This window comes from Salmo salar, chromosome 06 (genome assembly GCF_965601325.2).
Source record: "Salmo salar chromosome 06, fSalSal1, whole genome shotgun sequence".
NCBI classification, from domain to species: domain Eukaryota; kingdom Metazoa; phylum Chordata; class Actinopteri; order Salmoniformes; family Salmonidae; genus Salmo; species Salmo salar.
The window spans coordinates 69294404-69318629 of NC_138296.1; the positions used below are offsets into that span (position 1 = coordinate 69294404).

Consider the following 24226-nt stretch of genomic DNA (forward strand, 5'->3'; position numbering starts at 1 on the left):
AATACTGCGTAGGCTGGGTCAGATTTCACATTTCCATGGCAACAGCTGAGGGGCTGTTAACTACCAAAACACAGCTAATTTGTGTGTGTGTGTGTGTGGGGGGGGGGGGGTAAAAATGTGCTGCGTTTCAGTAGTTCACAGCCCCTCAGATGTTGCCGTGGGGGTGGGGTGGGCGCTCAACCTGAGTGTTTTTCAAACCCCCTCCCCCCTTATCACGCAGCATGGGCACCTCAGGTAATAATAATAATCAGAAATTCAATCTGTGAAACGCCCAAACTATGCACTGGCCTCCGTAGCAACATCAAGACCCTTTCCCACAAAGCCTCTGCTCCCCCTTCTCGACCTGTCACCCAGCCTTCGTACTGGAGGTAATATTAGCAGCTTTTTATATTAGATTGGAGCAATTTCTACACTGAAAAATGTTTTAAGAAAAAGTGTTGGTCCCGTGTATCATAAGCTGAAATAAAAAATCCCAGACGTTTTCCATTCACACAAAAAGCTTATTTTTCTCAAATGTTGTGCACAAATTTGTTAACATTCCTGTTAGTGAACATTTCTCCTTTGCCATGATAATCCATCCACCTGACAGGTGTGGCATCTCAAGAAGCTGATTAAACAGCATGATCATTACACAGGTGCACCTTGTGCTGGGGACAATAAAAGGCCACTCTACAAATGTCACAGATTGGTGTGATTGGCATGCTGAATGATGCAGGAATCTCCACCAGAGCGGTTGCCAGAGAATGTAATGTTTCTCTACCATAAGCCGCCTCCAACGTTGTTTTAGAGAATTTGGCAGTACGTTCAACCAGCCTCACAACCGCAGACCACGTGTATCCACGCCAGCCCAGGACCTCCACATCCGGCTTCGTCACCTGCAGGATGGTCTGAGACCAGCTACCCGGGCAGCTGATGAAACTCTGGGTTTTCACAACTGAAGAATTTCTGCACAAACTGTCAGAAACCGTCTCGGGGACCCTCATCTGCGTGGTCGTCGTCCTCACCGGGGTCTTGACCTGACTGCAGTTCGGCATTGTAACCAACTTCAGCGGGAAAATGCTCACCTTCAATGGCCACTGGCACACTGAAAGTGTGCCCTTCACAGATGAATCCCGGTTTCAACTGTACCGGGCAGATGACAGATGTCGTGTGGGCGAGCGGTTTGCAGATGTCATCATTGTGAACAGAGGGCCCCATGGTGGCGGTGGGGTTATGGTATGGGCAGGCCTAAGCTAAGAACAATGAACACAATTGCATTTTATCGATGGCAATTTCAATGCACAGAGATACTGTGACGAGTTCCTGAGGCCCATTGTTGTTATTCATCCGCCCCCATCACCTCATGATAATGCACGGCCCCATGTCACAAGGATCTGTACACAATCCCTGGAAGCTGAAAAAGTCCCAGTTTTTCCATGACCTGCATACTCACCAGACATGTCACCCATTGAGCATGTGTGGGATGCTCTGGATCCATATATACTACAGCCTGTTACAGTTCCCGCCAATATCCAGAAACTTCACACAGCCATTGAATAAGAGTGGGACAATATTCCACAGGCCACAATCAACAACCTGATCAACTCTATGAGAAGGAGATGTTGCGCTGCATGAGGTAAATGGTGGTCACACCAGATACTGACTGGGTTTCTGATCCACTCCCCTACTTTTTTTCTTAAGTTATCTGATCAATAGATGCATATCTGTATTCCTAGTCATGTGAAATACATGGATTTGGGCCTAATGAATATATTTGAATTGACTGATTTACTTATATGAACTGTAACTCAGTAAAATCTTTGCAATTATTGCATGTTGCGTTTTTATTTTTGTTCAGTGTAATTAAAAAAACAACGGCGCAAACATCAGCGACAGCAGAAGTAGAAAAAGACCTCTACCACTGAGCTGAGCAAGCCAACCGTCAAAACCACGGTAAACAACTCAACAATCGAGAGATGGAATGCTGATTGGGTGGGGGTCAAGACCACTCAAGATAGTGCCACCACAATGTTCTGCAAAGCTTTCCGCGAAACTCCAGTACCTTTGACATGCAAGAGTTTTCTAGGTAGGCCAACTTCGGTTTAGTGATAGCAAATGAAAATGCCCTGGAAATGCCTCCAAAAATGAGTTCACGAGGTCCAAAAAAATGCCATTGCAAAAAGGTTTATTTCCTATCCTGTATGGAGCATGACTCCTATCAGCATATCCTAGTTTGGTTGATTCTGTGCTACAGTAATGTGATTACATGTGACAGGCAGCAGCATATATAGATAGATACAAGCCTCATCTGTGTTGTGTTGTTCTTGCACTGAACACTCCCTGTATGGACAAGGGGTTTAGCAGCACAATGACCTGACCTGTCTCTCTTTGTCCCCCTTACTCATCTGTAAGGACTGGCTACTAGGGTGTAAACAATATAACAGTGACTATGTCAGTCTATAGTCAGGTTTCTGCAATATTGTTCTATCAACTTCCTAATGATCACTGCTAGAAAAAAAAGATCATACTGAGGACATTTTGAAGTATTAATATTCACTCTTTCAACACACTGTATGGGGGGGAAGAGTTGAAGAGGGTTAGATGAATAAGCTAATTGATCAATCAATCCAATATGTCTACGAATTCATGATAAACCGGACCTTTATCCAGAGAAAGCTAGTTAAGGGGACAGGCAAGGAACCTCGCCTATGTAGCAAAAACATAGACCGGAACCAGGGGATGCAATTGAGGTACAGTATATATAAGGGGGTCACAGTTACTTGATCTAGGGCTCCAGAGGGTGACTCATGGGGGGCTGCTGTGGTGGTGGTCATCCGCTCTGAGGGGGGTGGTGGTGGGGCGGGCAGGATCCAGGAGAGGGGGCTACGGCGCCAAGGCCTCCCTGTCATGCAGCACCATCCCACTGGGGGAGGAGGTAGCGAGCTGGACCTCGAGAGAGAAGAGAGAGAGAGAGAGAGACTTTAGTGTTTACTGGAGGAGCATGTGGGACAGGCTGACAAGATGAACGATGCTTACTGGTCGATCATGCATGGCAGCTGCTCAAGCCTTCAGCTAATTGAAACTTTTGGCGCCTCTAGCGGCGTTCACGGGAGCAAGCGCCATGAACCGCGTCGCTTGCAAAATGGCTTGCGTTTTGCCCCCCTTCTCCCATTGAGGTCTATGAGACATTCTCCGCTTACCGTGGCACGTTGTGACCATATGGGATAGCAGCCTATAGCCTACAGCTCATCCCTCCATTGTGAGGAAATATGACATCACTGACAGGCGATACATTGCTCCCCATCTGCCCTACTGAAGTAAAACCAACCAGACTTTTCAACAAATAGGCTAATAGATGCTCTGTTAGAATAAAATTGAGCCTAAAGGAGTGACAACACACCCGCTACAAAACCATCTCCAGACACAGGAGGCATGATGCAGCAGGCAGTTAACACTGATTGATGTTCCTCTAGCACTTAACCTGTTACAACATCCTGTACTTTGAACTTTGGGGGTGAGATTTTCACTACCGTTTCTCAAATCTGTTTCAAATGACTCCTGAGGGCACGGATCCAGTCAGCAGATGCTACTGTATGTGAGAGGGAAAAAAATGTTTTCTTCACCACAACAACTTAAAGGGAGGCCCATGGGAGTCAGTCACACTGCCTGCCAAACCACAGCCAAGCATCTCACTCCCGCAGTACAGTTCCACTGTACAAACGGTTGTCTCAGTCCTCTTCCTAGCATGCCCCGATAAAATAATTAATGGGACACTGGGATCTGGTTCTTCAGCTCAAATCAGTGAATGCGCCACAGCGCTCTCTTCCCTCAATCTCTCCCTCTATTTCCTTCCCTACCCCCACAAATTCACACAGCCTGCTGCACAAGCTTTTTTCCAGGGAGAGGAGAATGTAGGTCAGCTCTCTGAAGGCTGTGGAGGCACAGCTGAGCACCCGCTCCATTCCTCTCCACCACACACACAGGAATCTGATCATCCTCACAAGGGTTTGGATCATGCTTGTCCATTAAAAACACCAATGTAAAATCAATCTTACCATTTCATCACTATAATATGACCAAAATCATTTAGCCTATATGAATATGAAGCTTTTCACCTTTTAACCCATGCACACTAATGCAGGTGCCTTGGGTTAAAAAGCAAATTCCTCACTAAGCTGGTGAAAATGGAATGCTTTAAACATGACTACACTGAAAAGGCTGTCGAGAATGGCTGTGCTTACATTTACATTTTAGGAAGATCTTAAAAGATCTGGTCTGATTTAGCTCCCACCACATTCTCTCCCTACATTATGAATATGCTTTAATATTAAAGGGGCAGTCAGAGGTTACTACATCTGTTTTTGGACTAATAGATTAATGATATGTACCCATGGATTCTTAAAGAATATAACTTAGAAATGTCTCTTGAGCTTAGTTCATCTGTCGTACCCCATCAGAAACCAAAATATATGCTTGTTTTACTCCAATGTTTGTAAACAAAGTAAATGTAAACAAACACTATATAGCCGCAAAACATGGTCAAAACTATAATTTTGATATCATGGTCAGTCCTTGCATCCATAGCTCTGTATATGAGAGTGGTGATGTTTCTCCTGCCCCATCCCTCAGCTTGTTACCGAAACAGGGGTCAGGGAGTCACTTTGTTATGGTTTCAACTGCTGATTGACACTAAGCCTACAAATCAAAATTATGTCACAAATAGTTCAAAATGAATCTATCCGAAACCCTGACCACCTTCCTCCCTGGGAAATACAATAACAATGTGTCAGTCATGTCTCCCGCTTCTGAGAAATGCTCAAATCAAGGCCATGGCCATATAAATTCATCTGCTACTGTGCTGGAATGTTGCAGGTAACAAGGTTGTGGATTCTTGCGACATATTGTCTATTCCCAAACCCACCCACATTTCTTACTCTCTTTCAGCAAGAGGAAATAAAACCAGACGGGGGGGAAATAAAGAGTATTAAGATTTGATAAAGGAGTGCAAACTAGTAGCAAATATGACCTATTTGTTCCGGAGCTTGATAGCAGTGCGACAACCAAAAGCAAATGAAACTACTGGTGAAGATAGTACCAACTTTGACCTGCATAGCTGAGGCCTGATTGCATTGACTTCAGTCTTTTGACTAATCACATCAGATCTTTTCACATTAGATATTTGTCAGAGCTGATCTAATTGGTCAAAAGACCAATTAGTGAAAAAAAGATCAGAATTAGACTGCATGTCTAAACACAGCCAACGAGGCCTAGGCAAGTAGCCTATTGCCTACACACACACACTACACTTTTTGCCCGGCCTATCCTAATTGCACTGCATTTACAACCAAATATGTGCATAAAGAAACCCAAATTAAAATATGGATTCTTAGATCCTCCCCCACAAAGCTAATAAGAATGAAATACATTTACTAAGGGATAATAAAGAGGATATGCATTCTATAGAAAAGAATGAATGATGAGGAAGGTGTGTTCTACGACACGCTAGCGGAGTGGAACTAACCTTCCACGGAGTTGCATTATTTTCCAGAGAACGCATAGAGCCACGAGTTGATTATCCCTTTTATACCATGGCTATAATTTAACGCATTTGCCGCTAGAAATGTGTTCAACATCCACTGCAGTAGCTAGCAAGTTCACTAAATAGCGTCAGTAGTTGCATTGGTAGCCAAACAGACTTGCTAGTTTAGCAAACCAAACCATCAACCCTAGCTTTCTATTATAAAAATTGATTAAACAACGCCAATGTTTTCAATTTGACTTTTGCTTTCAAAAGCAGCTCAAACATAAAATGAACCATAGCCATTTAATTCGACCATGCAAATAGAGCCCCACAGTGGAGGTGTCATAATACCCATAAAACCCAGCGGTCAAACAGGGACATGCTTCCAATCATTTTGCCACCATTAATTTTTCATATGGAACTTTAGAAACACTTAAAATAAGGGCTGTGTTTCGTGTAGGCTAACCCTGGCGAGACGTTTTGCTAACCATGTAAATCTCTCTAGGACAGGGTGACTTATCAATTTATTTGGCTCCATTTACTCTCAGAATCGAAAATGCTAATTAGCATCAAAGTAGACATCATGCAAAACTACAAATCCCTGCAAGATCCGGCACGCCACCCCAGGTAGTGTCAATTTAAAACTGGCACACAAGAGTACACAGAATTGTCAAATTTAAAGAAATGTAGCCAATTTATTAGATAGTTAATCCAGAGATTCTTACCTTTGCCTCAATTCGGCAGTGTCTTCCCGATCATGGCATTTGTAGTTCTTTGATAGATATATTAGCATTTCATATGGGGGGGGTAAATACAGGCGAATATATTGATAAATCACCTTGTCCTAGAGAGATTTACACAGTTAACGTCACGCCAGGGTAAGACTACACATCACGCCAGGGTAAGACTACAAAAAAACACAGCCCTTACTTTAAGTGTTTCTAAAATCCCCTATGGGGAAAATGAATGGTGGGGAAATTATTAGAACCATTTACTTGTTTGACACTAGGTTTTGTGACTCATACTGTGGTACTCTATAAAAGGAACTAATGCATGCTCTAGAATGCCCTTCAAGCAATCAAAAACAACTATTCAACAATGCCATGGTATAAAATACTATGTGTAACAAAAGACAGTCCACAACTGAGGATAATGTCACTACATGTACTTGAATTTGATTGAAGGAAATGCCTCACTGGTGGTGTGGCCAAAGCAACGTCCATAATTCCATAACTGAGCCTCACCCTCCAGTCCAATCACGCGGGGTGCAAACCTGTCAATGGAGTTGCCATCGTCACAAATTGATCCCTAATTGATTAGCTACCTTGGCCAATAAAAATACGCCCAATTCACCTTGTATCAATGGCTAGGTAGGGAGAACTTTAACTTCCCAGCGTGGTCGCACTTAAGCCAAACGGTAGTATAATGTTTGATTAACCAAATAGGGCACTTTAATGTAGCTAATGAAAACAATTAATTGGATCGAAGATTGCATTTTAAGTACAGCTAGTTCGCCATCTTGCAAACAAGAGGCACGTGCTCTACTACTCCATAACGAGACATTGACAAAAATCACATCCATTACTGGGTCAAGGATTCAACGTTGGATTAGCTGTCTTCCTTACGTGCAACAAACTTCTCAACTTGTTTGCAATCTCACATTAACGTTTTAATATCGGGATCAAATACATTGTTTCAATTGACTGATTTATTGGAAGGTCAACGTTAGCTGGCTAACTGGCCCACTTCACGTTTGATCCTTCGCTACTAGCTAACGTTAGCTGGCATGTTCGCAGTCCGCGGCTAAATCTGGTTTAGTCCAAACTATTTTGCGGCAGTTCTGCAGGGTGTTGTGCTGACTTACCTGTCTCAATCTCCGTATACGTTGGTGTTTATCTTCTGTATTTATTCACATTTCAATGCAATCTGTCGTTGATTAAAGTTAAGACGTTCAATTTCCATGCATAAATTGGCTAATTCGGAAGTAAATATTTTACAGTAAAGCCCGTAAATTGGGCGGCCAGTGCCAACTAGTTCGGGTGCCTTGGTTTTCTCTTCTGCCGCTCCATGAATCAATCTCTTCCACTCGCTATGGATAATGTGGTCTGGCGCTGTAGTTTGACACAAGCCAGGGAGAACATGGCTGTTGGCTAATGTTGACAAACAAGCCTGTGAGTAAAAATCACACTATTGAAGCTAGCGAGATTAGCAATGTAAGCTAATTCAAAGCCAGTTTCAAAATAATGTCGCTGTTTTCAGCTTTTCAAATTTGCGCTTTTGAAATTGTCATTCACGGTTTACTAATATTTGACTCTTTATGTCGCGTAGGTCTCTCCCCTCCGCCATTTTCAACATGTCGCTACACAAACAAACAATGGTAGCTCGTGCACGCACAATGACAGCAAGTAGGCTCGTTCCTGAGGAGAGGGAAAAGAAGCTGGACTTGATATGTCACCATAGAGATGTAAAACAGTTGCACGAACATCCACTTACAGAGCATGATGTTTTTGTTACGATTTCAAATTTTTTTTTTTTTTTTTTTTTTTTACAAGCATCTGTGTTGTACCTCGGAAATGAAGTTCAAGTAGTGGGATAGCTCTAAAGTGGCAATGAAGTCAGTTTGCACAGTTCAGATGATTTCTAAATGTATTTCGTATACATTGTACTTTACATACACATTGTCATGTCAGAAATATATTCAAGACAATACTTATTGTTTTTAGAGGCTGAACACTTGTTATTGTTTTTCGCTTCGCACGCCACTAGGTGGCAGATTAGATATAGCAAGGATGTGCGACGTAGTTTTTCTGCGACAGCACATTTTTACGCATGCTTCGGATTCGTGATTACAGAACAGGATTGTGAGTACGTATTTGTTTACATGTCGATCTAAGTGTATCCTTTGCTAAATTAATAATATTCATAAATTCTCTAGTTTAAATGTAACATTGGTCCAATAGAATTCCGTCAAGCTGTGTATTTGTATGATTTGTCTGAAAGATACGCAACACAGAGCGCTAGATAATTGGGTCAGTTACACATGATAGTCCCATCAGCCGAAACTATGCAAACATAATGACATTTTACGGTTTCGACACTGGTAATACGACAATCTGCAAATAAATAATTGTGCAATGTGACCAGAATGGCATGTAACTAGTTACTTGTATTTTCGTTTGCCTTCAAAGACTGGCTAGCTAGCCTCATTTCACTCAATCAGATCCGAATGTCATGTTTTTTTTTGTCACAGCTGGATAGGGGAATAATCTTGTCAATAGACCCCTTTCTATGTTTGCAAACATTGTCGCACGAGGGAAATAAGCCCAAGTTGGTGGCAGAACAATGGGGAGTTGTTTATGAGTGCATTTAACACAACTTTTGGATTTTAATGTTCGCGTGAATGTCACGCTTAATTTTTGTCATCGCAAATCAACTGCGTTGTACTTAAAACACTTCAACCAGTAAAATGGTTCTTTGGCTAGCTTTAGCTTCAGCCTATATCAGTGAGCGTTAGCATTCTAGCCAACTGCTGCAAATACCACAACCAAATGCAATCTTTGCGTCTGTTAAATCAATAATCAAAACATAATTGTAAGCGTATGAGAACCCCCAAAGCGTTTTGTTTAGCGTAAATATAGGCTGTTGAATTGGCGCAGATGGCGACGTCTTTCTTACTGCCACCAAGAGTCGCTCGCATCTGTGCATGACGTCAGTGTCATGTACTGGGGAGTAGTCTATAGTTCAGTGTGCTTTGTCATTTTTGTATCACCATTGTATAATCTGTGTATAAGTGTTGAGATGTCATTTTATGTTGTCTTGTGCATTTATTTTGTTCGCATTATCTTATCATTTCTTATTGTTGCATTGTCGAGAAGGAACCAGAAAGTGTGCATTTCGTTGGACGGTGTATACCATGTGTATCCTGTACATACGACTAATCAAACTTGAAACGTGTTTAGAGCGAAGAGGGTGAGAAAGTTGGTTCCTGAGAACCTTCTGAACCTTCTTGACTTTCGGACAAGATACCCCCCATGCAATGTTCCCTCTATTATTTTTCGGCACTGAGAATTTCATATTTTTTTTACATTTTAGCCATCAAAGCCACTGAGGCAAAGCGTGCACTTCTAGAGAAGAGAAAGGTAATTAGCTGTGATCAATTTTACCATAGCGGTCTTCTAATCATTTACCATGAACGTTTTGATAAAGTTGTTGGACATGAACAAGTGTAGATGTGTTCATCCACATATCCAAAGGCCAACATTTTGACGTTCAAGCTCTTGGACGACTTCCAGAAGGATAGCCATAGAAAGATGAAACCCGTATCAGGAGCTCAGTTCACAGACCAGCTCCAGCCATGCCCTCTGCAAAGAACAGACTGGCCTTCGCTGTCCGCATCAGAGAGTGAGTGACTGAAATCTGTAGCTACATGATCTGATTGCAAATAAAGCTGTTGGCATCCGTTTTTGAGCTAATGTTTTATTCAGATCCCCATTAGCTGTTGAAGCAGCAGCTTTTCTTCCTGGGGTCCACACAATATAGAACATGACAAAACTATTGTGCAAGAACACCACAACCAAAGAACATGACTACTTCAAAAAAATAACCAGACTAACAACAAAGAAAAATAAACACTATTCTCAAACATTTAAGTGCTTTGATATGTAGACACTTTAGGCTGGTTGCAGCTGAAGAATACAGCTGAAACTTTTGTGTTCACAGACCTATTGTGTATACTCACAATGGAGTAGTGACTATGCACAATCATCTGGAATTACTTTCATCAGTTCCTCTTTAGTGGTCTGGCTGAATATCGAGGTCATATTTTCATATTTTCTCTCTGTGCAGGATTAAAGGAGTCAGTCCCAGAGTTCAGAAGGGGGTCCAGATGTTACGACTAAGAAAGCTCTTCAGCGGTGCCTTTGTCAAAATGAACAAGACCTCTATGGCTATGTTGAAAATGGTTGAGCCTTATGTGGCATGGGGGTAAGTAAGAGGGGAGGGTCTGACTTGGTGAGAATGAATAGCATAGCAACTTCATGTAATGAGATGACTCCACTTTGACGTATCCACTATCATTTCTTATAACCGACAATGACTTTTGAACACCAGATTGGCAGTTACTTATCTCAATTGCGCCTTTAACTTCGACTCATCTGTTCAGTCACTTGATAATAAGATGGATGACCTCCGATCGCGGATTTGCTATTAAAGGGTCTCGTAACTGCAATATTCTCTGCTGTTCTTAAACATGACTTTCGGACAAGATACCCCCCATGCAATGTTCCCTCTATTATTTTTCGGCACTGAGAATTTCATTTTTTTTTTTACATTTTAGTCATTTAGCAGACGCTCTTATCCAGAGCGACTTACAGTAGTGAATGCATACATTCTCATCAAAAAACATTTTTTTTCTGTGCTGGCCCCCCGTGGGAATCGAACCCACAACCCTGGCGTTGCAAACACCATGCTCTACCAACTGAGCTACAGGGAAGGTATGCTGAGCGCAAACTTGAACCTTGAGAAATTTCTGTGCAACTTCCGGTCCGCGCTTACTGTGAACATTGAGGCTGTACCCGATTTAATTTACAGTTTTAAGTGGCCAAGTAGTGTGGGCCTATCAGAGCGGCCTACCATAAACATTTGTTTTAAACTATGGAGAAAATGCATCCCATAACATCTTACTATGGAAATAGCTGTTCTATCATTCAGCCTACAGTAGTAGCCAATGTGTGGTGTTCAATGTAGGCCTACATTCCATGATACTTTTGACAAAAAAACATGCAAGGCTTGACATTAACCTGTTTATCCACTTGTCCTTCAGAGAAGGTGACTAAACATTTTGTTGTAGTGTTTGATGCAAGAAACCACTTAACAAAATTCCTTATTCCCAAACCATTATTCCAGACAATCAAACCTATTATGCTACCCTCTGCCTATTGGCGACTTCACTTATTCAAGCATGTCTCAAATAACAACATTGCCCCATTTTAAGACATAAAAAAAGCTCTACCTGACTCTTTTCAAAGATGGCTAGAAATATACATGTTTAGTGCCCTTGTTGGAAGCAATCACTCCCACATTGCTGACTATAAATGAGCTATAACTGGCCTAATAACTATCTAGCAAAGAATATGAACAAAAGTGGCTACATGCAGCTCTTGCTTTGATCACAAAACAAGCACATAATAATCGGCACCGCTCATGTTGTAAAACAGTTCAAAGTGAATTGCATAAATCCATATGTGTGACTCACCAACTGGATTCGGTCTTGTAGCAACATTTGAATTTCTTTTTTCTTTTTCTTTTTACATTGGATAAAAGTAGAGACTCAGAGCTACAAAATGGTATATCATACACTGCATTTGAGGAAACAATGTGAAAGTAATTATGCTTTGAAAGTCTTTCAATGTTTTGGTACTACTATTGGAGAGCCCTTTTGTCTACACCCATTCAACATTATTCTCACCCTCTTAAACCTCAGCCCCACCCATCTCTTTAATTAAGGGTTGATCTGAGCATTCTGTACTAACGTGCCAGCTACTTCCAGACATTTTAATAGAGAGAGGGAGAGAACAGCTCACTGAACATTACTCACCCTAGCAGAGCTGGTTAGGCTGTTATGTTATCCAGAGCGTTGGTGACTGCAACTGTGCTGTCAGATTATCCGTTCATAAATGCAGTGTTTCGCCTTCAGAGCGCACACTGGATGCTCTGGCCAATAAGTAAGGTTGATCCGAAAGCTCTGACCTAACAAAGAGAGTCAAGCACCCAAGCTAACTGGCTAACATTGGCTAGCTACTTCCAGAAACATAATGAGAGAACACCCCTCTGACCATTTTATTCACCCTAGCAGAGCTGGTTATCCAGAGTGTTGGTGACTAACTGTGCTGCAGGCAACAATTGAATTACACTTTGTTGCTGACGTTTACTGACACGGACATATTCAACGGGTGTTGAGCGTTCAAAAATGTATCAGTTATTCTGTGCTCTGGCACACTAAGACGAGAGTATTTTGTTAAATGTAGCTAGATAACATTTTTTACATTCTAACGGCTCTCCCGTGAAGTCGTGACTTGCGACATATGCCTAGTTTCCTGAATCGGGTCACACATAGCAGTGGTCTATTTGCATATAGGCTTACTGCAGCTTTGATTGGTTATGGCTCACTGGTCTGTGTAGGGTACGGGCCTGAGTTGCAATAGAATCCTACTCTGATGCGCTCTGCCTACAAAAATCTCTCGCATAACTCGTTTTTGTTTCGGTATGTTGCATTGAAGGTGGCTATTGCGTTAATTTGATCACAATTCCCACGGTAAAGGGAAAAGTTAATGGTGTTAACTAACATGAGAAATCTCTAGAAAGTTGAGTAGAGTTCAATCTCGTGCTTCTCTGAACGGGCTGATTTTTCTTCTGCCCAGCAGTCCCGGGGAGCTGTGCTCCCGCGCCCAGCTTGGAGGGAACATTGCCCCAATGGCTATCCAACTTGATGGCTTCTCCATTCACTAAATGGACTGTCAAGGAAATTGAGAGGGGGAGGATTTTGCCTCAACAACAAATGGTTTTCTGACTCGAACACAGTGGAAGTCTCAAACCATTGTTCACCGGTCTTGGAATACCTGATGATCAAATGCCGACCCTTCTACCTCCCGAGGGAGTTTTCAGCTGTTATCATGACTGTTGTATACATTCAACCTCAGAAGAAGAAAAAGAACAAGCTATAAACAAGCAGGAAAACTTGCACCCGGAAGCTGCTTTTCTTGTTGCCGACAATTTTCATTCTGCGTCATTAAGACATGTGATTCCCAACTTCCAACACGTCTCCTTTGCCACTAGGGGCGATATAGTCCGAGACCACTGTTACTCTACCCACAAGCAGGCATACCACACCCTCCCTCATCCCCATTCTGCAAATCAGATCATGTTTAGCAGAAGCTCAAACAGGAAGTATCTGTGACTTGCTCTGTTGAGAAATGGTCATCGGAATCTGAGATTATGCTACAGGACTGCTTTGCTAGCGCTGATTGGAATACGTTACGAGACTCAACGAGCTCACCACCTCAGTCACCAGCTTCATTTAGGAAATGCATTGGCGATGTCCCCACAGGGACGGTTCGCTGCTTCCCCAATCAAAAGCCCTGGGTTAACACTGAGGTTGTCGCTAAGCTAAAGGACAGGGCTACCGCGCACAGGGCAGCAAGCCCTGAAGCTACGGCTGAGGACAGGATCAAGTACAAGAAGTCCCACTAAGACCTCCGCAGAGTCATCAAACGAGCAAATGGACAATATAGGAATAAGGTGGAATCATATTCCAGACTCCGACTCCCGCATGTGGCATGGGCTACAGTCCATTACAGATTACAAAGGAAGACCCTGCCATCGTTTTCCCAACGATGCCGCTCTACAAGAAGAACTCAACAACAATAACAACATGCTGTACATGAGGGCCTTCACCGACCCAGAGGACTGAGCGCTCTCCTAGGCTGAAGTGAGTAAGGTCTTTTAATCAGGTCAACACTCGCGGGGCCGGACAGTATTCCAAGATGTGTTCTCAGAGCATGTGCAGAACAGCTGGCAGGCATATTAACATTTTCGACCTCCTTGTCCCAGTCTGTAATCCCCACATCTTAAACGGACCATCATCCATCATTAATGTTCCTATTAACTCTAAGGCGTCATGCTACAATGACTACCACCCTGTAGCACTCACATCTGCAATTATGAAGCGCTTTGAAAGGCTGGTTATGGCACACCCACTTCATCATCCCAGACACCCTGTACCCACTCCAATTTGCATACCGCCCCAACAGATCCATAGACGACGCAATCTCAATTGCAATCTCAATTGCGCTCCACCTAGATAAGAGAAATACCTATGTGAAAAAATGCTATTCATTGACTACAGCTCAACATTCAGCACCATTGTCCCCTCTAAGTTCATCACCAAGCTTAGGACCCTGTGACTGAACACATCCCTCTGCAACTGGATCCTGGACTTCCTGACAGGCCGACCCCAGGTGGCGAGGGTAGACAACATGCCTTCCGCCATGCTGACCCTAAACACGGGAGCCCCACACGGGGGTGTGTGTAGGCCCCTCCTGTACAGGCCCTGTTCACCTATGACTGCGTGGCCATGCACGACTCCCAACACCAAGTTTGCTGACGACACGACGCTGGTAGGCTTGATCACCTTGACAATGATATATCCTACAGGGAGGAGGTCAGTGACCTGGCAGTGTGGTGCCTGGACAACAACCTCTCCATCAACGTCAGTAAGACCAAGGCGCAGATCGTGGAGTGCAGTGGAGCGGGTCAATAGCTTCAAGTTCCTCTGTGTCCAAATCACTAAGGTCTTAAAATGATCCACGCACAGTCGAAGGCGCAATAGCGGTGTGAAAGGAAAATCGTTAGACTCCAGTCACCAAAGCCATAGACTGTTCTCTCTGCTTCCGCGCAGTACCAGTGCATCAAGTCTGATGCCAACCGGCTCCTGAACGGCTTCTATCCCAAGGCCATAAGACTGCTAAATATCAAGAAAGTGGCTACACGGACTGAGTTGACCCTTGTACACTATGTGACCAAAAGTATGTGGACACCTGCTCAAACATCTCATTCCAAAATCATGGGCATTAATATGGAGTTTCCCCCCCTTTGTTGCTATAACAGCCTCCACTAGATGTTGGAACATTGCTGCAGGGACTTGCTTCCATTCAGCCACGAGCATTAGTGAGGTCGGGCACTGATTTTGGACAATTAGGCCTGGCTCGCAGTCGGTGTTCCAATTCATCCCAAAGGTGTTCCATGGGGTTGAGGTCAGGGCTCTGTGCAGGCCAGTCAAGTTCTTCCACGCCGATCTCTAGAAATAATTTCGGTATGGACTTCGCTTTGTACGTGGGCATTGTCATGCTGAAACAAAGTTGTTGCCACAAAGTTGGTAGTATAGATTTGTCTAGAATGTCATTGTATGCTGTAGTGTTACGATTTCCCTTCACTAGAGCTAAGGGGCCTAGTCCGACCATGAAAACAGCCCTAGACCATTATTCCTCCTCAGAACTTTACAGTTGGCACTATGCATTTGGGCAGGTTGCGTTCACATGGCATCCATCAAACCCAGATTCATCCATTGGACTGTCAGATGTTGGAGCGTGATTCATCACTCCAGAGAACGCATTTCCACTGCTCCAGGGTCCAGTGGCGGCAAGCTTTACACCACTCCAGCCGAAGCTTGGGATTGCGCATGGTGAACTTAGGCTTGTGTGTGGCTGCTCGGCCATGGAAACCCATTTCATGATGCTCCCAACGAACAGTTATTGTACTGACGTTGCTTCCAGGGGCCGTTTGGAACTTGGTAGTGAGTGTTGCAACCAAGGACCGACCATTTTTGACACGCTACGAGCTTCAGCACTCGGCAGTCCCTTTCTGTGAGCTTGTTTCCTACTACTTTGCAGCTGAACTGTTGTTGCTCCTAGATGTTTCCACTTCACAAAAACATGAATTACATTTGAACCTGGGTAGACTTGTTGGAAAGGTGGCATTCTATGACATTGCCACATTGAAAGTCTGCCAGGTCCTGCAGTTCATCCGCCGCCATCACCTCATGTTTCAGCATAATGCACGGCCCCATTCCGCAAGGATCTTTACACAATTCCTGGAAGCTGAATGTCCCAGTTCTTCCATGACCTGCACACTCACCAGACATGTCACCCATTGAGCATGTCCAATATGCTCTGGATTGACGTACGACAGCATGTTCCAGTTCCCGGCAATATTCAGAGACTTCGCACAGCCATCGAAGAGAAGTGGGTCAACATTCCACAGGCCACAATCAAGTCTGATCAATTCTGAGAAGATGTTTTGCTGCATAAGGAAAATGGTCACACCGCGCCCCTTTTTTATTTAGTTTTATGGATCTGTGACCAACTATCTAATCCCAGTAATATGAAATCTATAGATTAGGGCCTAATTGACTGATTTCCGTATGAACTATAACTCAGTAAAATCTTTGAAATTGTTGCATGTTGCGTTTTTAATAATTTTGTTCAGTGTAATACTGCATTGTTGGGTTTAGAGCTTGCAATGAAGACATTTCACTGTACTTATGCATGTGAAATTCATTTAACCTGTAGAACCAGCTAGTTTGACAATGTATTGTACTAACGATGGTGAATTATTCACACTAAACAGGTTTCCCAACTGGAAGTCTGTTCGTGAGCTGATCTTGAAAAGAGGACAGGCAAAGATTGACAAGCGAAGGGTCGCTCTCACAGACAACACATTCACTGGGCAGCATATGGGTAAGGATCAATTTATAGTATGTATTTTTCATCAGTCTGAAGTAACAAGTCTTGATACATTTTGTATGTGCATGTCAAATTTAGCAAAGAAAATGTTGCATCACGCTCAGATCATGCAGAAAATATGAAATGGTGGTTTTCCGACAGTGATTTTCATTGAGATACATGTACAATGTTTACATCTCCTCTCAGGCAAATACGGCATAATCTGTCTAGAGGACCTGATCCATGAGATCTACTCTGTGGGGATGGACTTCCGTGTGGTCAGCAACTTCATATGGCCGTTCAAGCTGTCTGTGGCTCATCACGCTGCCAGGGACGAGGCAGGTCTTTTGAAGGACATCGGCAACCCAGGGCCCAGAGGGATGGACGTTAACTCAATCATCAGGCAGCTGAACTGAGGCTGCACTGCAGACACTTTCACGTCATACTTTTTCATAGCCTACTCATTGGTGGTTCTGTAAGTCATTTCCTTGATGTCTGCAAGATTATGAATTGCCCAGTGTGGCATGATAATATATATATATTCTTTGATCTCTTACAGATTCATAAGGATTCAATTAATCTTTGTCTTACCACCACTGGGACCCAGCTGGCAGAGTTCATACTGGACCTGATCAGAATTTTACACATGGAAAGGCTGCCCCTCTCTGGACTACGTTGTGATTAGACAGCAGTTTGTCTCTCCGTTTTGTTGAAGAGTTGGTATTCTCATGTTAGCACCTCTGCAGAGTTTCCATATTAAGGAGATTCTAATAGCTTTATCACTACTTACTTTTACCCCTCAGGTTGTTGAAGGGATGTAGTTATGTATGTGAGATGAATGTTTTTCAATAAACTGAAGTAATTTTTGTACTTGGGTGCAGACAATGTTGCCTTTTTTTTAATGTCTCAATTCCTGCAATTTCTTCCTCAAAAGGTTCTCTTGCCACTGGCTTCTCAGTGTGTCACAATCAATTTAGGGAGATGTGACTCATCCAGCCCAGTGGAGGGGAGGGGGTAGGGAAGAGATCTGCTGAAACTGCATCCCAGGGTGCTGCAATGCAGGCACACGTGCTATTTGTGCCAGCAACATTCGATTTGTCTATGTATGCATGTTTTAATTTCGGTACATGAATGGTTGGAAATGTAAGACAATGACATGTTATGCATATTAAAATCTACAGTAGAGCATACATTGAGGGACTTAAAAGGGGGTACAAATCTGTCTAGCTGCTCTGCATCATATCAGGGTGGTCTGGTCCAACATTTTCATTAAAGAAGGGGTGAGGAGAAGAAAAGAAATCCCATTGCCTTGCCTTTTGAGAAATGAAGATTGTAATGACATCACACTGAAGATGTAGAGGATAAAGCCCTATCCATCCACAATGTGTATGTATTGATGTACGGTCCTGATGCTGGAGTAAGAAAAAATAATATCTGGATTCGGCAGTATTGAAAGTTTTGAAATGTTAAGATAAATAGGCTATGTAGATCAAACATGCTTTTCTGACATGTATACTTAATATAAATGCAGCATGCAACAATTTCAAAGACTTAGTTCAAATAAGAAAATCAGTCAATAGAAATAAATTAGGCAGCGTGACATCTGCTTCGCATGGAGTTGATCAGGTTGTTGATTGTGGCCTGAAGAATGTTCTCAATTCTCTTCAATGGCTATGCGAAGTTTCTGGATATTGGCGGGAACTGGAACACGCTGTCGTACGTTGATCCAGAGCATCCTAAACATGTTCAATAGGTGACATCTGGTGGCCATGGCCATGGAAGACCAATTTCAGCTTCCAGGAATTGTGTCATGCTGAAACATGGATGGCGGTGGATGAATGGCACGACAATGAACCTCAGGATCTTGTCACGGTATCTCTGTGCATTCGAATTGCCATCGATAAAATGCAATTGTGTTGGGTGTCCGTAACCCCACCACCACATCAGCAAACCGCTCGCCCACACAATGCCATACGTGGACTGCTGGTGAGGCCGGTTCGACGTACCACCAAATTCTCTAAAACAATGTTGGAGGCGACATATGGTTGAGAAATGAACATTCAATTCTCTGGCAACATCTCTGGTGGACATTTCTGCAGTCAGCATGCCAATTGCACACTCCCTCAAAACTTGAGACATCTGTGGCATTGTGTTGTGTGACAAAACCTCCCATTTTAGAGTGGCCTTTCACTGTCCCCAGCACAAGGTGTACCTGTGTAATGATCATGCTGTTTAATCCACTTCTTGATATGCTACACCTGCCAGGTGGATGGATTATTTTGCTAAAGGAGAAATGCTCACGAATAGGAATGTGAACACGTGTGCACAACATTTTAGAGAAATAAGTTTATTGTGCATTTGTTACATTTCTGGGATCTTTTATTTCAGCTTATGAAACATGGGACCAACACTTTACATGTTGCATTCATATTTTTGTTCAGTGTAGAGTAAGGAGTCACATCGGCTCTATTCATGGCCAGCTACAGGCATAAGCAGTTGCTTAGGGCCCCCGGCCGCTAGTGGAGTACACAAAGTAAAATTTTGAAATTTGGTTGTGCATCAGCAGTGTCTCTCTTGTTTTGTCAGTCACTCAATTAGTTGTCAGCTAACAATTTTTAGATTGGTAAATTAGTCTAGCCAATTATTTAAACTTGTAGTAATCATGACTAAATACCGACTGGCCATGTTCACAGGTGCCCTGACCTCCAGGGGGCCCCCATTGATTTTGTTAGTCACTTTCATTCAGTTATCATTAACATGACATAAGTCCTGGCAAAATGTGTACATTTGCAGGAAAATAACTTTAAAACTACAAACATCTCCACCCCATGGCAAAAGTGGTATAATTGCAGGAAATTAGCTTTAAAAGTGCAAAAATGTATCTCCGCCCCTTTTATAACAAATGTCATGCAATTATACTCATGTTGCATTTATCTCCACCCCACGGAAAAATGTGTAGAATTGTTGGAAATTAACTTAACATTTTCTCTACTGTCAATGTTGCCTGCCGAAATTCCCCCCTTTATAATTTCCTTAATTTTGTGGCAAGAGTCAAATACTTTCTATAGAATAAACTTCACGTCAGGATAGGCAACCGAAACGATTTTTGTTATGTATGTGTGTTATATTAAAACAGAGGAGGGAGTAAAATGTAGGAAAGCAGTAAAGATTTCAGAACAACTACTAGTCAAATAAGACATGGGAGAGATGACGAATTTTGGCAAAGAGATTTATTTATGGACTAATACACTTGAAACAAATAGCCAAACCGACAACTGCAGACATTACTAGTACCTCCCCGCGATCAAACCGACATAAAAAATCTAATGAAACGCAGTCTAACATGAACAGAAATCTCAACTAGCAAACAAGTCGCAGCAATGAAGAATTGAGTGCGTGGGAGGGATTCTGGAAGGGGGAGCTTTTCGGCACAACACCCGCACCTCCTGATTTACAAATTAAACACTGTATATACACATGTATGATCCATGCATTTTAAGGTCACGATAAAATTTGTGGTACACTTTCTAACAGGAGGACCTCCAAGTAAGGGTTTTCTGCTATTACTCGAGATGATGGACATTATTTGCACGGAAGACTATTAGAAGTAACTTAGTAGCACATGTTAGACATGTGTGAAGCAAGGCAGCAGTGTCGAAGCTATCAAGGAGAATGGGCGGTTCGTATCTCTTGTTCCTCCTCCATAACGAGTTGAATGAATGGCGACTCACGCATCTGATCACGGTGAGATGTGCATGTACTCCTTACAACTAAATCAACAAAGTCGCCGGATAAGTGTACTTGACATTTAACAAGCCATCGTGATGACAGCCTTGAATGATTACATCAGCACATTGGTTCAAACCTCATGCCGGTAGCTATGCTGATAAACCGAAGCACGAGTTCAAGGTTCACCTCAGTGGAAGGAGGTCCACGCGGACGTAAGCTCATTCATTTGTAGTTTAACATTTTAGTTATATAGCCAAGTATGGATTTAGCTTGGGAAATACGTTATTTTGATGTCCATGGTAGTTGTTTTATTGTTTGAAATAGAGCTAGCTTGTTACTGTAGCAAGCTAATGTTACACGTGCTATGTAGCAATCGCTGATGACCGTGTATAATTTATCGAAACATTGTTAAACCCAGCGTGTCGGTTGCTAGCGTTTAACTTGAAGAAAAAGTTTTGATTTATTTGCTACTTTTGCTGTTGTCAAACTCTTATGGCCAGGTTGTAACATATTTCAAGACAAATTCCATGTTTCGAGATTCCATTCTGCAGAGTAGTGTTGTCAGGTACAACTAACATTAAGGCAAGTTACCGCTCAGAACCCTACCACAAGTTACCGCTCAGAACCCTACCACAAGTTACCGCTCAGAACCCTACCACAAGTTACCGCTCAGAACCCTACCACAAGCCCAGAAAACTAGCACAATTGTTTTGGTTCGCAGCAACAAAGTTGTTGCCACTTTTAGCCAAACCACTTTTCCCCCATAACATTAAATCATATTAAGGAATATCAATTTAACTTGTAATGTGAAAAGCAAAATTTGGTTTTCCATCAAAACGATTGCTAGCCAACGTGACTCGTCTAATAAAATAATTAAAATGACGTAAGAAATTATAAACTAACAAGAGCATTAATGCAACTTGTAGAGTGTTGGTCCCATGTTTCATTAGCTGAAATAAGAAATGTTCCATACACACACAAATCTTACTTCTCAAATGTTGTGCACAAATTTGTTTATATCCCTGTTGGTGAGCATTTCTCTTTTGCCAAGATAATCCATCCACCTGACAGGTGTGGCATTTCAATAAGATTATTAATTAGCATGGTCATTACACAGGTGCACCTTGTGCTGGGGACAAAAGGCCACTTTAAAATGTGCAGTTTTATCACAGATGTCTCAAGTTTTATGGGAGTGTGCAATTGGCACGCTGACTGCAGGAATGTCCGTCCACCAGAGCTGTTGCCAGAGAATTGAATGCTCATTTACCGCCTCGTTTTAGAATATTTGGCAGTACGTCCAACAGGCCTCACAACCGCAGACCACGTGTAACCACGCCAGCCCAGGACCTCCACATCCGGCTTCTTCACCTGCGGGATCGTCTGAGGGGGGGGCGGGGTGCTGAGGAGTATTTCTGTCTAATAAAGCCCTTTTGTGGGGGAAAAAATATTCTGATTGGCTGGGCCTAGCTGCCAAGTAGGTGGGCCTATTCCCTCCCAGGCCCACCCATGTCAGCACCCCAGCCCAGTCATGTGAAATCCATAGATTAGGGCCTAATTCATTTATTTCAATTGACTGATTTCCTTATGTGAACTGTAACTCAGTAAAATAGTTAATTGTTGCGTTTATATTTTGGTTCAGTATAACTTGAGGGATGAAAGTTGGACAGAGGATCTTGATCTCTGTTCAAGAGACACTTGGACAATCAAAAACAATCTCTTTCAATTGTGACTTGTGTGCCAGGTGTTAAGACTGCAAACTGTTAGAAATGGCCTATTTGGGAAATTAACATGTCATTTCAATAGGCTAGGCCTGCTGACTAAAATCTGGGTTTATGATTGTAATTAAACTTTGTCATGGTTTGGTTAGCAAGATGCAGGTAGCCTACAGCCCCTGATAGGACGGCATCTAGTTTCAGCCTACAGTAACCTAGGCAAGATGTAAAATTAACAATTTAGCAGCTTGCTTAGTTCAAATTGACAGATGATAGCGAGGACATTTTGAGATAGGAAGTGCTTCTGTTGCCCTGCTTGAATAGACTACTAAGGATGGGGTCATCATTTTAATCACTGAATCAAATATTAATAATATGGATATGAACAGACTCGGCCTATTCTTGTCATCAACATCCAGGTAAAATTGTTTTTTAATATTTTCTAAATGTTGCCTAATCTGACTGACTAACCTTCAGTCTCATGCATTCTAATAACAGCTGATTGGCAATTGCGATAGAACTGTGACCATGATCACAATTGAGAACTTCCAACTTCATTAACTAAACATGGCCATTAATAATTGCATAATAACATAAGTTATAGGCTATGTATTAAATCTGTTTGCCAGCTCCAGGTAGGTTACACAAGTGGCACAAATGTATTTGCAATGACTCCAGTGATATCATCATTTTAACATATTTATTGTATCAAATGGTAGGCTTCAGTAACCTACATAGGCATAGAAATTAATAGACTACTTGATCGCCAACCGACGCAAATGGAGGCTATCATTCTCCACATTTGATGTCAGTTTCATTGCGGACTTTTACCGGTACCACGGTAATATCGCTGTACCAAAATGTCATGATACTCATACCAACATTTTAGAATACTTTTTCAGCCCTACTGATCCAAAGAACCTGCTACAAAATGTTTATAAATTCAGTTGAATTGAAGCAACAGCCACTAGTCTCAATAATATCCAGTTCACTTTCATGTGCATTGCACAGCTGTAATCAGCCAGCCTCATCCCCTACCAGCCCTACTGCTAGTCTCCGTCCACTCTTCACCTGTGTCTATTCCACCTTCAGTTGTAAAACAATATCATTTAGCCGTGATGGCTAGCAGGGATGCACACCCAGACCGTGATGAGTCTTCTGTTATATTTGTACATTTTGTTATATTGGAGCAGAGTGCAAAGCGAGCAATGTTGTATCATTTCATCACCTGTTATAACCAAGAGCACAGATCAGTCGGAGTGGACTTTGCAAGTTCACTGTCATGCTGCCTCTGAGTGTCAGAGGCTGCATGCAGCTTTACAGCAAAGAAAGCGACTTGTCTCTAGCTGAAACGGTTAAAACAATATGACCCACGTTACCAGAGATGCCTTTTTTCTTTCTATCGGGATTCGCATGTATTTTATATGATTTCACATACCATGTCGCGGGCCGTTTTAAACTAATCCCGGGCCTCTAATGATTGGTTTGATAACAAACAACGTTGTCCAATCATGTTACTAACTAACAACCTAGTAACTTCACATTAGTTTTAGGCAAATTTGTTTGGCCCAGGAAGAAAGGAAAATGGTTTGCTACTCATAAGATGTGCTTCAAAAGGTAGGATTATAGGCCTAATGTAAGCCTAAACTAGATCAACAATCGATTAAATTCTGGTGTTCCTTAAATTCTGTTTGTTGCCGAACATTTTAAAAGTTGGGAGCTGTGTGTGTGTGTGTGTGTGTTTTACGAAGGTGAGGGAGACGGCATGGGAGGAAGAGTTTGTGTGTGTGTGTTAACTCAAGAGTAAAGGTTGCATGCAGTGTTTTCCCCTTACTGACACAATAACATGCGGATCATTATGCATGTGTATCACAGGAGGTTGGTGCCACCTGAATTGGGGAGGCCGGGCTTCTGCTAATGGCCGGTGTGGAATGGTATTAAACGCATGGTTTCTACAGTGAGGGAAAAAAGTATTTGATCCCCTGCTGATTTTGTACGTTTGCCCACTG

At 42.5% G+C, this 24226-nt stretch overlaps 3 protein-coding genes across 12 annotated transcripts in view; 2 read left to right on the top strand and 1 right to left on the bottom strand.

The window, feature by feature from the left end:
• The window catches only part of LOC106607631 (nuclear receptor coactivator 1), a 96022-nt gene extending 88022 nt beyond the window's left edge, over window positions 1-8000 (bottom strand). The window contains exons 1-2 of one of the 3 annotated variants that reach the window (XM_082976918.1): window positions 7365-8000; window positions 2760-2922 (exon numbers count right to left, since the gene is read on the bottom strand). The gene's annotated coding sequence lies outside the window, so the exon portion shown is untranslated. Of the gene's footprint in view, window positions 1-2759; window positions 2929-7364 lie in introns of all 3 variants that reach the window. The other 2 variants (XM_082976917.1, XM_082976919.1) reach the window with 2 other exon arrangements.
• Window positions 8001-8082: 82 nt separating this feature from the next.
• Window positions 8083-17646, top strand: LOC106607857 (large ribosomal subunit protein uL30-like 1). 5 transcript variants are annotated; one of them, XM_082976922.1, is made up of 6 exons: window positions 9587-9639; window positions 9754-9901; window positions 10346-10483; window positions 16682-16791; window positions 16984-17251; window positions 17336-17646. In XM_082976922.1, exons 2-5 carry the CDS (start codon window positions 9855-9857, stop codon window positions 17190-17192), a joined length of 504 nt encoding a protein of 167 aa, XP_082833048.1. In that variant the 5' UTR covers window positions 9587-9639; window positions 9754-9854; the 3' UTR covers window positions 17193-17251; window positions 17336-17646. The 5 variants fall into 5 exon arrangements, with proteins under 5 accessions (XP_082833047.1, XP_082833051.1, XP_082833050.1 ...); XM_082976921.1 differs by lacking the exons at window positions 9587-9639; window positions 9754-9901 and adding an exon at window positions 8083-8365; XM_082976924.1 differs by lacking the exons at window positions 9587-9639; window positions 9754-9901 and adding an exon at window positions 8117-8361.
• A 2586-nt stretch (window positions 17647-20232) lies between these two features.
• The window catches only part of LOC106607858 (sodium-dependent multivitamin transporter), a 41561-nt gene continuing 37567 nt past the window's right edge, over window positions 20233-24226 (top strand). For 2 of the 4 annotated variants that reach the window (XM_082976915.1, XM_014205296.3), the window contains exon 1: window positions 20233-20717. Coding sequence is in view for 1 of the 4 variants with exons in the window: in XM_014205296.3 (XP_014060771.3) it covers window positions 20614-20717 (104 nt within the window). In the remaining 3 variants the exon portion in view is untranslated. The remainder of the gene's footprint in view (window positions 20718-24226) is intronic. The other 2 variants (XM_082976916.1, XM_014205297.3) reach the window with 1 other exon arrangement.